At 39.6% G+C, this 12,957-nt stretch overlaps 1 protein-coding gene across 5 annotated transcripts in view; it reads left to right on the top strand.

Annotated features, from left to right (window-relative positions):
* The window catches only part of PLCH1 (phospholipase C eta 1), an 80,156-nt gene that overhangs the window by 38,581 nt on the left and 28,618 nt on the right, over window positions 1-12,957 (top strand). For all 5 annotated transcript variants that reach the window (XM_062603510.1, XM_062603509.1, XM_062603508.1 and 2 more), the window contains 4 exons: window positions 804-1,047; window positions 4,099-4,228; window positions 7,051-7,221; window positions 11,034-11,127. In XM_062603510.1, coding sequence (XP_062459494.1) covers window positions 804-1,047; window positions 4,099-4,228; window positions 7,051-7,221; window positions 11,034-11,127 — 639 coding nt within the window. The remainder of the gene's footprint in view (window positions 1-803; window positions 1,048-4,098; window positions 4,229-7,050; window positions 7,222-11,033; window positions 11,128-12,957) is intronic.

Here is a 12,957-nt window from a genome sequence, read left to right as displayed (position 1 = left end):
TACCTCTATATGAATTATGAGCAAACTGAATATAACTGCAGGGAACTATTTTAAGTATATACATCACAGGTTTAAGTACAGAATCTAGAAAAGTTTAGATTGAGGTTTCTTAATCTTAACTGATAATTTTCTTTAGATATTAAATCTTGAAGTCAATGTGTAGCATTATTTTGTATTGAAACTGTTTCTGCTGCACTGTTTTAAATTGGAATTTGAAATTAGTGGCTTATTGAATAAAATAACTAGTTCACAGGACTGTCAAGGAGGCTTGAGATTAAAAGCAAGCAATTGGGAAGGCTACAGACAGTGACAGTTGATGCTTTTGGTCCAGTGAGTGGTGGCTAAGAGCTGTTGTGTTGAACAGCATAGCTGTTTCATGGTATGGCACTGGGAACCATGTTATCCATCACTGTGCCATGGTATCCCTGTCTTCCTGCTCTAGAGAGTACAGCTGTGATAGGAGGAGTCCCTTTGGAGCTAGTGTTTCACTCATTGATGGAAGACATTTGGTATCTGTCTTCTTGTGCTCCCCTTTGAGTAGCCTGCAGTCCTCTGATGTAGCAATGAGCACTCAGAGCTCTGCTGTAACCTGCCTGTACATGCGCTGGCATGCCTTCAAGGCAGATGCACTGTACATGTGGCTTGGACAAACCTAGAAAACAAAAAGCACTTTGGGATATGACAATGTAACGTTAACGAATGTTTAATGATATTTTGCCTGAATAATTCAGAATTGCTAAAACCAGAAAGAGGTTGTGTGGATATCCAAGCATGCCAACTTTTGTTTTCCCTTTTCCCAACAGTTGTCATTGATTCTATTTACAAAGTCACTGAAGGCCGGCAGTCTGAAATTTTCCACCGCCATGCAGAGGGGAACTTTGACCCGAGCTGTTGCTTTACCATTTACCATGGCAGCCACATGGAGTCACTGGATCTGATTACATCTAACCCAGAGGAAGCTCGCACCTGGATCACAGGACTGAAATATTTGATGGCTGGAATAAGTGATGAGGACTCACTTGCTAAGCGACAGAGAACACATGATCAGTATCCTTTTATGAGCCCGAGCTCCACCTTCTGATTCAGTGTTTCTGGCTTGTATTTTTTGTGTTTTAGTGACTTCAGCGTAGGGTGTCCTTTTACCTGCTGTTATGTGATCAAAAACCTTACCGTTGATTGTAATGAAAGCTTGAGTAATGGGTTTGACACAGACACTTACCTGTGCAATAAAACATCAGCTGTGCCTTAGGGATTGCATTAAGCTGCAATGAAGTCAGGGGATAGTCTTGCATTTTGTTAGTGAAATTCTTGTTGAAGAGTCAAAACAGTCATTTCTAATTATCGCAGTAAATACTAACCTATCCTGGGTTCAGCAGTAGCAGTCATTTTTTCTCCTTCTTAGTAGCTGGTGCAGTGCTGTGTTTTTGACTTTTGGCCTGGGAACCATGCTGATAACACCGATGTTTTTAGTTACTGCTCAAATGTTTAGTCTGACCAAGGACTTTCTGAGTCTCATGCTCTGCCAGGGAGGAGAGGAAGCTGGGAGGAAGCAGAGACAGGACACCTGACCCAAACTAGCCAAAGAGATATTCCATACCACAGCACGTCATGCCCAGGATGTAACTGAGAGTTACCCGGCAGGGCTAGTTCACTGCTTGGTCAGGCTGGGTATTGACGGGTGGTATTGTATTCTCTTCCCTTGTTATTTCCCTTATCATTATTATTATTGGTGGTAGTAGTAGTGGTTTGTGTTATACCTTAGTTACTGGACTGTTCTTATCTCAACCCCTGAGAGTTACATTCTTTCGATTCTCCTCCCCGTTCCTCCGGGAGCGGGGTGGGGGGAGAAAGTGGGGGAGTGAGAGAGCGGGCTGCGTGGGTTACTGACTGTACTTGAACCATGACATAACCTCAGTATGATTTCAGGATTTCTGTCATCTTCTGTGTTTTTATTCTTCTGCTGCAAATTGCAAAGTCCATTAGAAGACACTGTCTTCAAGATACTGTCAATTGAAAACTTGAATTTGTTAGCTTCTGCACAAGTGAAACTCAGTGTTTTTAGGAGTCTTCAAGTAAACTGACTTGTAATTCCTTGTCATCTCTGTTTCTCCTGGTCAGTGTATGTCAGATACGTGTCTACTTCTCAGCCTCCATTGATTGTCAGGAGCACAAATCTTTAAAGCTCCTTAAATGTTTGTTGTAACCTAGCAACCAAAATTAACGTCTTATAAAGATCACGTCCATTGAATATTTCTTTGATGTGCTTGCTTTCACAACAGTGTTGACTAGTATTTTAGGCCAGGTTGGACCAGGCTTTGAGCAACCTGGTCTAGTGGAAAGTGTCCCTGCTTGTGGCAGGAGAGTTAGAACTGCATGATATTTAAGGTCCCTTACAAACCAAACTATTCTATGATTCATTCTATGTTAAATACAAAGAACACTCTTCCCACTAAACCAAAACCTCACCTCCAAAAAAACCCAGAACAACAAACCAATAAACAACAAAGCCCATATTGACTAAAATTGTAACCTGTCTCTTCTGCCACATGTAAATCTACAGTGATCACTTGTAAATATTCCTTCTGAAGAATATACATCAGGTATTTTTAATTCCTATTTCCAGTGTTTAATTCTGTTACAAGATAGGCACAGGTCCATTTGGGGGTTATATTGCATAGTCTGTTGCACACATACTCAGTTTGCTGTATTTATCCACAACTTTTCCAAGCTGCATGTTCTCTACTGATGAAACATCACTTGAAGTCTCATTTGTGGTATCAAAAGGGGAGCTGAGAGACTGCAGACAGAATGACCCTGTACCAGTTCCACCTAGCATAAGGACCTGGCAAAAGCTGCAAAGGGATATATGTGCAAAGAGGGGGTACAAGGTACTGGTTAGAAAGTGGAGGAATTCAAGCAGAAGGGAGGGAGAAGTGGAAGATGATGTTGGAGCAAGCTGAACAGTCTTTGAAAACTTAGAGTGTGTTCTCAGAGAAGTTAGTAGCAGAAATGAGATTGTGAAGGGGCCGGTATTGTGAACCTGTAAATAATAGTCCAAACCAGTACCAGTTATAAGCTTTTGAATGAAATTGTAGCAGGGCAGGGAGAGGGGGAGAGAAAAACTGGTTTAGTGTCGGCTCAAACCCATGTAAACCTGCAGAACATCCCAATAAAGGTTATGTTAAAAAAGAGCTCTATGCTGCGTGAAGAATCACCTCTTGTTTTCTGAATTTGACAGCTGTTGACTTTATTTGATGCCATTTTGCCTTTGTGAGGGGAGAAAAAGCAAATGTATGGGCGCTATCCATTTTCTCTGTGCCACTTACAGTTCTGATGCCCTCTGGAAGTGTAGCACAAGGTGAGGACAGAGGTGTTGGAGATAAAGTGGTGGACAAAGAACTTGTCCAGAGATGGAAGAGTTATCAGATACATGTGAAAGAACTGTGTGACAGTCTTGAAGGAGAGAGCATGGAAAAACAAGAATAGTTAATTTTTAATGAGGTTCTGATGGAAACCAGAGGCCGATAATCATGTACTTTGGCTGGTTTAACAGTTTTCCTTATTCTATCCTCTTACACTAGATTAACATCATCCCTGATACAGATGGCTATTGAGCTTGATTCCTTAGAGTTGAGTCACAAAATCACCAGCCCTCAAATATAACTGTTTTAGTTGCACCAAGCAGGAGGTGCAATAGCAAATTGTACCACAGGGTGTACAGTAGTAAAAATGCTTTGGTTTGGCACGAGTGTGTGGAGAACAATGTAGATAGCACCAGATCTTTGCCAGCAATAACTTTATTTTACAGTGTACCTATGATAACAATAATGCAGGCTGTGGGAAGTCTTAATGCAAATGTTCTACTTGGAAGCACTGACTTGAGGAAGACTTGTTTGTGAAGACTGAATTGAATAATGCCCAAGTTTTTCTCCCTGGAAGTTGTTAAGGTTCTCTGCTAAGGATTACTTCCCTGCCCAGAAGATTTGGGGCAGAGACTTGTTCTCCTGAATCTGAGTCTTGTCCCTTACCTCTTAACTGCTTTGTCTCCGTATGCATGAGGAAATTTCACTCTTGTGCCTTTCCTTGACACATTTGTAGCTGGGTCAAACAAACCTTTGAGGAGGCTGACAAGAATGGAGATGGTCTGCTGAATATTGAAGAGATCCACCAGCTGATGCATAAACTAAATGTTAACCTGCCCCGCAGGAAGGTCCGGCAGATGTTTCAGGTTGGTAGTCTCTAACACAGTTTTGCTGTGGTAAGATAGTGCCAGTTATGGTCTGTTTCTGGACAGATCCAGAATAGGATTTGCAAGTTGCGGCTTTAAACTCTGTCCTTTCCAGCACCCCAGACTTTCTTTGGGCCTCAACCTTTTTGTAGACAAGGATGCATCAGAACATTGTTTTAATAATGTGAGCCACACAGAAGACAATTTATTAATATTACTTTTTCAGATGCATGATTGTTTTCATCTCTGAACTGAATTGTTCTATGCTAGCATTGATGGACAATGAAGTTACTCTGTTTTTATTGAAATACTTTTTCATTTCCTTTATGGAAAATTATTTAATAGAAACTAGCTTTATGACAGTAATTGTTTGTTTGTTTTTTTTTTAAAAAAAAAGCTTCCTCTTAGTTAGCCAGAATCAATTTTTTTACTTCTGTCTGAAAGCAGTTACCATTTTCCACCAGCCCTAGTATTTACTGATAGAAATAGATAAAAGATAAGCCAAGGACGTAATGAAGAGCAGAATATTTTTTTCTTAACTCTTCAGAAACAGTAGCAGCCAGAAGTTGGCTTGCTGTAAAACATGGGAAAATTAATCTTCTATAGTCAGAAGTAATTTGGTTTTCTGTCATAAACCCCACATTAGAGATACATCTATGGAGTTTTCAAGTTACTCCCCAATGACTTTAGAAGTGTGGAAACTGGTGGGGCTGTGTTGCAGTAATGAATTCAGGTTGTACTTGTTCCCTCAAATGGTAAATATCATTTAAGATATGTAGTAGGTATAAAATGCTTCAAAATCCAACTCAGCATCAGATAGCTGGGAATTATTTTCTTCTTGGCTTACTTTGTGATCTGAGTTTATAGCTCAGATGGCATTAGAACTAATAAGGTGTAATGAAATGCAGCTCCCTGAGATCCTCAGGTTTTGCTGATACTGTGAACTGCTACAGGAGAGGGAGTTGTGAAGCCATGTACTGAGAGGAAAAATAATGTAGTTCTGTCTGCACTGTTAAGCTGTCTAGGAATGAGTGCTAGGGCACTCTAGAAACCATTAGCCTTTGTATAATCAGAGGAAACTTTTGATTAAAAATGAAATGCTTTATTTACTTTCATTTTGCTGCACTTGGTGCCAGCATATACCCGAGTTAATGTCCTAGACTTCACAGACATGGTTAAAGTTATTAAGGTCGAGTAGAAAAGTAGCGTTGAAAGTTTGTTTATTGTTAGTCATTCAGGGCTCAATCCTAGAGGTCTTACCCCACAAGCAGTGCTTTGTGCCAGCAGTTCTATGGACTTCCAGGACTTAATGCAGGATAAAGGGAGTAGCAGAATAATGGTGGGACAAATCCTTGCCCCTGTATCTAGCTACTCTGCCCTGTTCTTGCACTTGATCTGCTCAGGTGGTACTGTTTATGTGACTTAGCATTACAGTTCGGACATGGCACAAACAGCACCTGGCCTGGAGGAGCACCTGTGGTCCATGGGAATGGCTGGGCATATGACAGAGTCCGCACCCTGCACCTGGAAATAGAGTATGGGGCTGCTACTTCAGCTGTGTGAACGTACTAAGAGTAAAGATGGTTTCCTGTTCTAAGACGTGCTTCAAAGTTAAGTGGAGTATTTTATGTGAAGGGGAAAGTAGAACCGGATCCTTGGAAAGCAAGCCAGGTCAGAGATGTGTTCATTGCGTCTGCTCTTCTTCTGTAGAAAAAGTGAGGTTGGACACCAATTGGAAGAGCATTCTTGTGAAGGAAGAAATGATAGCAGGATGAATATGTCCTCCATCTGGAGAAAAACTTGTGTTTGGTGCACAGCTGTAGATGCAAGACCATAGGTTCAAAACAAAGTCAGTGTTAAAAGGGCTCTCTGCACAGAAGGTGTTCTGATCTGAACAGAAGAAAACACCACTTTTAACAGAACATGATTTGAGAATGGCAATGGGGTTTATAACAACTACAGAGAAAAAAAACACCCTATATACAGCTATGAATGAAGTGCATTATTCATGGGAACAATAGCATACTTCTAAACATTTATTTCATTTTGTCTCTGTTATCTGCTTATGGCCTCAAACTTGGCAAGAGTTGAAGTTTCCATGAAGTTTGTTTTTTGTGGAGACCTACGTGAAGTTTGACAGCAGTTCTCCAGAATATATTGTTTGTTTTGAAAATCCAAAGAAATCCTCTTAGGCAGATGTTCACAGTGAAAAGCTTGTATTAACATGCTTTAAGTACTGTTTTCTTCTCTTTGTACCTCTGAGGATAAACAAAACCTGCCATCAAGACTCAGGCTATTTGGCATTTGTGGTATCTTATTGCTGCTGCAGACTTGTCCCCTCTACAGAGTGCTGACAGGGGGCTGAGTGTGTTGTAGTTTGGATTACCATATAAGACTCTGATATTGTCCTGAATGCTTTCAAATCTGAGACCCTGTTGTTTGGGGAAGCCATGTGAGAAATTATTAGGTTCCTTACTATGTTTTAATCCAGGATAGCTGCAGGGCATAAAAGAGAGTAACAGAGATCAGAATAAAGCCCCAAGTGAGCCTCTTAACAGGGGTAACAAATTCAAAACTAAGGATGGAATTGAGTCTTTCATAAGACACCTGTAGTTTTAGTGTGGCAACTGTTTTCACAAAAAAAAAATCCAATAGATGGTACTATAATTTTGCAGTTATTTTTGCCACTGGAATTTGTGTCTGAACAGAATCTTGCAGACTAGAATTTACTAGATTTCTGTTGTCTATGTAAAACCTGTTCTGCTTTGTTCCCTGAATTCACCTGTGTTTAGCATGCTTATCTGAGTTTCTTTACCTCTTAGGAAGCAGACACAGATGAGAACCAGGGAACCCTAAATTTTGAAGAATTTTCAGTGTTTTACAAGATGATGTCCTTACGTCGAGATCTCTACTTACTGCTCTTAAGTTACAGTGACAAGAAGGATCACCTCACTGTTGAAGAACTTGCTCAGTTTCTAAAGGTGGAACAAAAGGTATGGGAATACTAGGCAGGCATATATATGACCATTTAAATATATCCAAGCATAGGAAAAAAATGTTCAGACAGCTGTTGTGTGACTGCTCTTCCTCTGTGTTTCTGCTGCACTCACAGCACATCAAGTGCTTTTATTTCAGTCATAGCAGAGACCTTTTTGATTCTTGTGCTGATGGTTTTATGCAGTTACAAGGTTCGTGTTACAAACATGAAATATTTAGTTTTGATTTCCTGAGAGTGAAGTTTCCCCATGTGCCTGCTTGCCACTTGGATCAGTTACTTTGCAATACAGTGTTCCTCTGTCCTGAAAATAAGGGCAGCCTGCTGAGAATTTGCCTACAGCAGCATTCTCTGCATGCTCCAAGAAAGTGCTTCATATTGAATGATGTGCCCTGTTATGCTCCCAGGTGACAAGAATCAGGTGGACTTGTTAATACTGTGGCACCATATTGGTACCAAACTGGTATCTTCTGTGGTTAAAAGGGCAGCTGTTATATGCAGCCCAAAAGAAACTGATGACAAAAATGAATGCCTCTGTTCATTTTAATTGAGCTAAAAAGGAAGCAATTTTGTAACAGTTACACCCTCGGAACATGCACATATAATTATGTAAAGCTTTTTGTTAATTATTCAGTATGGGCTACTGCATTTTGAGTTAAGCCTTCTTGAGAGAGTAATTTTCCTCTTGTTACTTCTCTACACTAATTATAGTATCACAGGAATAACTAGGGATGTGGTGAATAGTGAAAATGTGACAAAAAGTGGTAAAAAATGGTGATTAAGTACACTTTTAGAAAATGAATATTTTGAAATAACTGTATGTGCTCTCTTGGGAGGTGTTTTAAAGGGATATAATGAGATAGTATATACCAGGGTTTGTCTGTATGTGTCAGGCTATGATCTGAAACGGTGTGTGCGGAAGGATATTAGGAGCCAGTATCCCAAAAGGAATAGGGAACTGATAAGAATATCAGTGTTGGTGCACAGACTTTAAAAACAGGAGAAACTGTAGAGCTTGTTACTATCAGGTAAAGAATACAATATCAGACTATCATGCCTAGTCAATCCTTACTGCTTTCCAAAACAAAAAAAACAAAGCCACCACCAAAAACCCCTCTATGGCAACACAAACTCTTGATTGGAAAGCAAGATGATGCCTTCCTCCCTCTCTCACACAAAAAGATAATCACTATAACAGATTTATGTGGTGACCCAGTACGTCATGACATCTTACATTGACATCTTGCACTGAAATTGGAAGAATGGCTTTGATTATTTATATTTTGACTTTTCTTACAGAATAAATAACTGAGCAACTAAAGCCTAAACCATTACAGTACTTTAGACGTGCCTGGTGGGTTGGCATCCTGTCTAGGAATACCTGTTATTAGCATTGTGCTGCTTTTCTAACTTCTCCTTTTTTTTTCATAACTTCCCTTCTACTTTACATTCCCTTCTCCCACTTTCCTTCCTGTGAGAATGGGAAATGAGAACAATTCACATTCTTAACTTGTGGGACTTTGGCAGAGGAGGTCTCTCCTATTACTTCACATTGCAGGGCTTTGCACCTTCAGATAGCATTAGACTTTCAGCATCCAGTCAGATTGGTGAAATCAAAAGTGAGTTCCCTCTTCTTTCTCATACTTCTACACTGAAGATTAGGGATAATGTTGTTTTTTTTTTTTGTAGTTCTGTAGGATCTTATTTTAGGAAAATTAATTGGGAGTTCATTTAGTTAAAAACAAAGTCTTATTGGCTGTTCAAAGGCTGATGATCTTGTAAAGGAGATATCTCCATCAAAACTAAAGCATTTAGCCAGGAACATAAAAAGTAGCTATGTATTCAAGAGATTTTGGAAATACTGCTGTCGGCCATCTTCAATAATTCATGTATCTAAATATTCAGTTATTGATAACAATTATTGCTATTTTATATTAATTTTAGTGGAATACTTTAAAACTTAATGAAAACAAATTTAAATGAGTAGCCTAAGTTATCATCTCTCAATCTCCAGTTAAAAAGCATGAATCAGTGGGCTTTTCCCTAGCAGATGCAGCTTTGGACTAGATTAGACATTTTCATTCTTAGAGCACACAAGTATGCTGCCATTCAGCCATCAAGGAGCCATACGGGATAATGAAAACTTTATTTCTAGCCAGCTCATGCTGAAGAATGGCCTGCTATGAATAGTGTTTGCAATCAAACAGCAACAGTTACTTGAGCTAAGATAATCAGTTGGGTTTTTTCCTACTGAATTGTTCTTTTTCCTGTAATCCTGTGTAAATCCTGCAGGCGTCTCATGATTTTTGGCTTAGCTAGGAGATATAAATGTTTGGAGAAGGAGATGGGCCAAGCCATGCTTTCCCTGTGCAAGAGTAAAACAGAGGCAAGGGCAAAGGGCAGAAAGGCTAGAAAATAGCTCTATGTCTCTCAACTCACATGGCAACTCAAGCTGAAGTGTTCACATGCTTGCCTTCTGTTACTACTAACATTGACATACCTAGTTTTTCACCTCCTCTGGTAACTTTTCATACTTAGGCCATAGCCTTTTAGTTGTTATGAAATATGGTCAGGCATGGCATCCAAATTTCTTAAGAGGAACCCAGCACTTGGCAGGATTGGGCCTTTAGAGAAAGTGAGATTGAGAGAGTCAACATAGTTCTAGATTTCCATATAGCTGAATGCTGTTACTGGGAATCCCGAGCTACAGGAAATAATGGAAAGCACAAATTCATCAAAGGCCACATAGAGAGCAGTGTAAATAAAATTGATGTTGCCATCTGAAAGAGAAGTCCATTAGTAAGAACAGTTCACAGAGAGACTGTTTTCAAATTTAAAACAATAAATACTGTGTAACCTGCATGATGACTAACTTCACTTCTGTCTCTGCCTGAAGCAGTCATGTTAACAGAGGCAACACAGTATCTGAGAGGGGGAACTGCATGTTCCTGTGCTTCCAGACTGTCTGCACGTCTGGGCATTTGAGCTGACTTTGACAAAGGATGCTGAGTACAACCAGTAAACAGAATAATGATATAAATAAGCTGCCAAAGGTTTTAGTGTTGTCATTGTCATCCTGTGATATTATTATTGGAGGAAATGAAATACACCCAGTTGTATTTCTCACTTTGGTTCTATGCACCTTCAGGGTGGTGTGACAAGAGAAGAGCTGAGCAACAAAAGCTGCTACTTTCCTTTAAAATTAAAGGAAATAGAAGTATATGGTGATACTTTGACCACACTAGTCAGGTAGGACTTAAGCGGCTGGCTAGTTGAAGCTGATGACAAAACTCTTGTTTCAGAAGAACTGCTGGTTTTCTTTTCAGGATCTAATTATTTATCTCAGCCTGTGTGTTATAGTGAACACTCCTGGAAGTAATGAAATCACAGAAGCGGAAAATACATGAAAATGAAATCAAACCCTGACAAATTTTTTTTGCATGTTTAAGTGGATTATATTAAAGAATATAGCTTCATAGTTCTCATTTCATCAGTATTGCCCAGTACAAATAGTAAGTGTGCTTAACAGTTTATTTTAATCTTTAAATTACAATGACACACCTTTTAAGTGATTGCTACCTCTCCTATTTTTATCCTCAAAGATAAGAGCCATGAGGCTTGTGCCAGAAATAAAATCAAAATCATACAAGTCTTTTACAGTAGTGTTACTGACTCTCTTACTCATATTTGACTGATCTCAATTTGATCATAAGTTTTTTCAACTGAACCCAGAAGCCTGAAGTAAGGTTTGACATGCTGGTGACATGGTATTTAACGTAAGTGCACCGATGCTGGTTTTTTTTTGTGCAGATGAATAATGTGACACCAGAATATTGTCTTGACATCATACAGAAGTTTGAAGTATCAGAAGAAAACAAGAAACAGAATGTTCTTGGGATTGAAGGTAAAGGTTTTGATTTCAAAATTATCTTTGTCTCTATATAATGTAGTGGAATGGAAAAGCTTTAACCGTGTTCTAGTGTAGCCAAAATGTCCTGTGATAGGATGTTATGTAGATTAGCAGTCTGATCAGTGGTGGAGGTGCTTTTTTGTGGGACACGGCAGAGATGAGAGTAGGTGGGGTGAATTAGCAGTTAGTATTATACAGTGATACATCATAAGCATCAGACAGTAATGTGAATGCCTTGGGCTTGAATGAATTTGTTGCTGAGTATTTGTAAAACACAAATGTAAAACATTCTATACCATGTGATTTATACCACATCTTGCTCGCAACTGCAGCAATAAAAGCGAAGTTTCCATTCTGCTCTGTCTTTGCAGGTTTGGAATTGCTCCTGTACAATCCATTGATTTATGCTTATGTGAAATAAGCAGATGAAATTAAATACGGGTAGTTGCATTTTCTTTGGGTTTGAAAACCTTATTGATCTCGTTTGCTAAAGCAATTCTAAATGGTTTATTTGTTCAGAACCCAGGTTGGAATCAAATGAAAATCTGAACTGGCATGAAATAGATTAAATGCCATGGTGTGTTAATTTGCCCAGAAGACAGCTTTCCATGAAGCAGCATAATTTAAATGGTGACTTTGGGGTGGGGGAAGGAGAATTCTTTCAGGTGGTACTTAAATCCTCTGTATAACCTTCCAGATCTTAAACAAGCCTCTGGTGTGACCCAGGGCACCGCACTTGAACTGAAGTGAGGATAGCAAAATGAACAAGCCATGCACTTAGATAACAAATATTTCTGAAAGCATTCCTGTTCCTCTTAACCTTACTGCTGCTGCTTTTGTGTTTGAGCTGCTTTCAGGGTTAGTGTTGTTTGCACTATCCTTTTGTAATATTTTATATTTCTCTGTCTCAAAGGAGGTATTTTTAAAACTTTATCTATCTAAAAGCTGATTTACAGAAGTATAAACCAACTACCATCTTCTCAGATAAACTTGAAGCATAGGGAAAACTGTAAATTATAGTGAAATTAGCTAGATGTTTGAGTTGGCTAGCATGGGCCCTGTGCTCCCTGCACTGCAGTGTAGCTGTTTGGGTGGTGCTACCTTGTCTACATATTATATTCAGTCAGGGTAGTGCTTACACTAAAGGAGTGTCACTGGGGCAGAGTCAGCAATAAACTCAGGGAGGGGGGGAAAGGATGGAAAGGAAGCATTTGCTTCAAAGTCAGGATGTCAGTCTAACTCCCACTTCTGTCCTGTGATCTGTATAAGAAAGATCTGACAATTTCACTTCGATAAAAGTGTGTTATTTTGTTTTGTTCTTGACACTGTTGTGCTTTCTGAAGATAACTTCTCAACTTGGGACCCATGGAGCATTACCAGCATCATGAAGTCCTGGCAGCTCTGCAGGATACCAAAACTATACTCTTGCAGGTGTCATAACCTTTGTTTCTTCTGCTGCCCAGTATTTGAGGGATTTCCTCTGCTTCCTCTTATTTACGATACATTACACTTGTGACAGAGCAGAACAGAATAGCTTTTACCTGCTACCATCACAAGGGTCCATTGAGGGAAAGATGGTGCACATGTCAAATTCTTTGCATCCTGCTGAAAGTGAGGCTGAGGTTCCTCCCCCCCTCCCACCTTCCCATCTACATTCCTAGCAAGCAAATCACTTGCCCTCCAAGGCACAATTCATCGTCCCAGGAAATGCAGACTGATGCTGCTGAAGCATTTGACCCAATTTCTCGGTTATACTGATGCTTTAACAAGGATCATGAGGGCGTAAGGGATACCAGTTTGAGAAGAAGGGGAAGGAAAAGACAG

The sequence above is a fragment of the Pezoporus occidentalis genome, unplaced genomic scaffold (genome assembly GCF_034315485.1).
Source record: "Pezoporus occidentalis ecotype Australia unplaced genomic scaffold, CSIRO_AGI_Poc_V1 ctg8, whole genome shotgun sequence".
NCBI classification, from domain to species: domain Eukaryota; kingdom Metazoa; phylum Chordata; class Aves; order Psittaciformes; family Psittacidae; genus Pezoporus; species Pezoporus occidentalis.
Note: the sequence above shows the minus strand (reverse complement) of the source record. Positions and strands in the feature narration are given on the sequence as shown.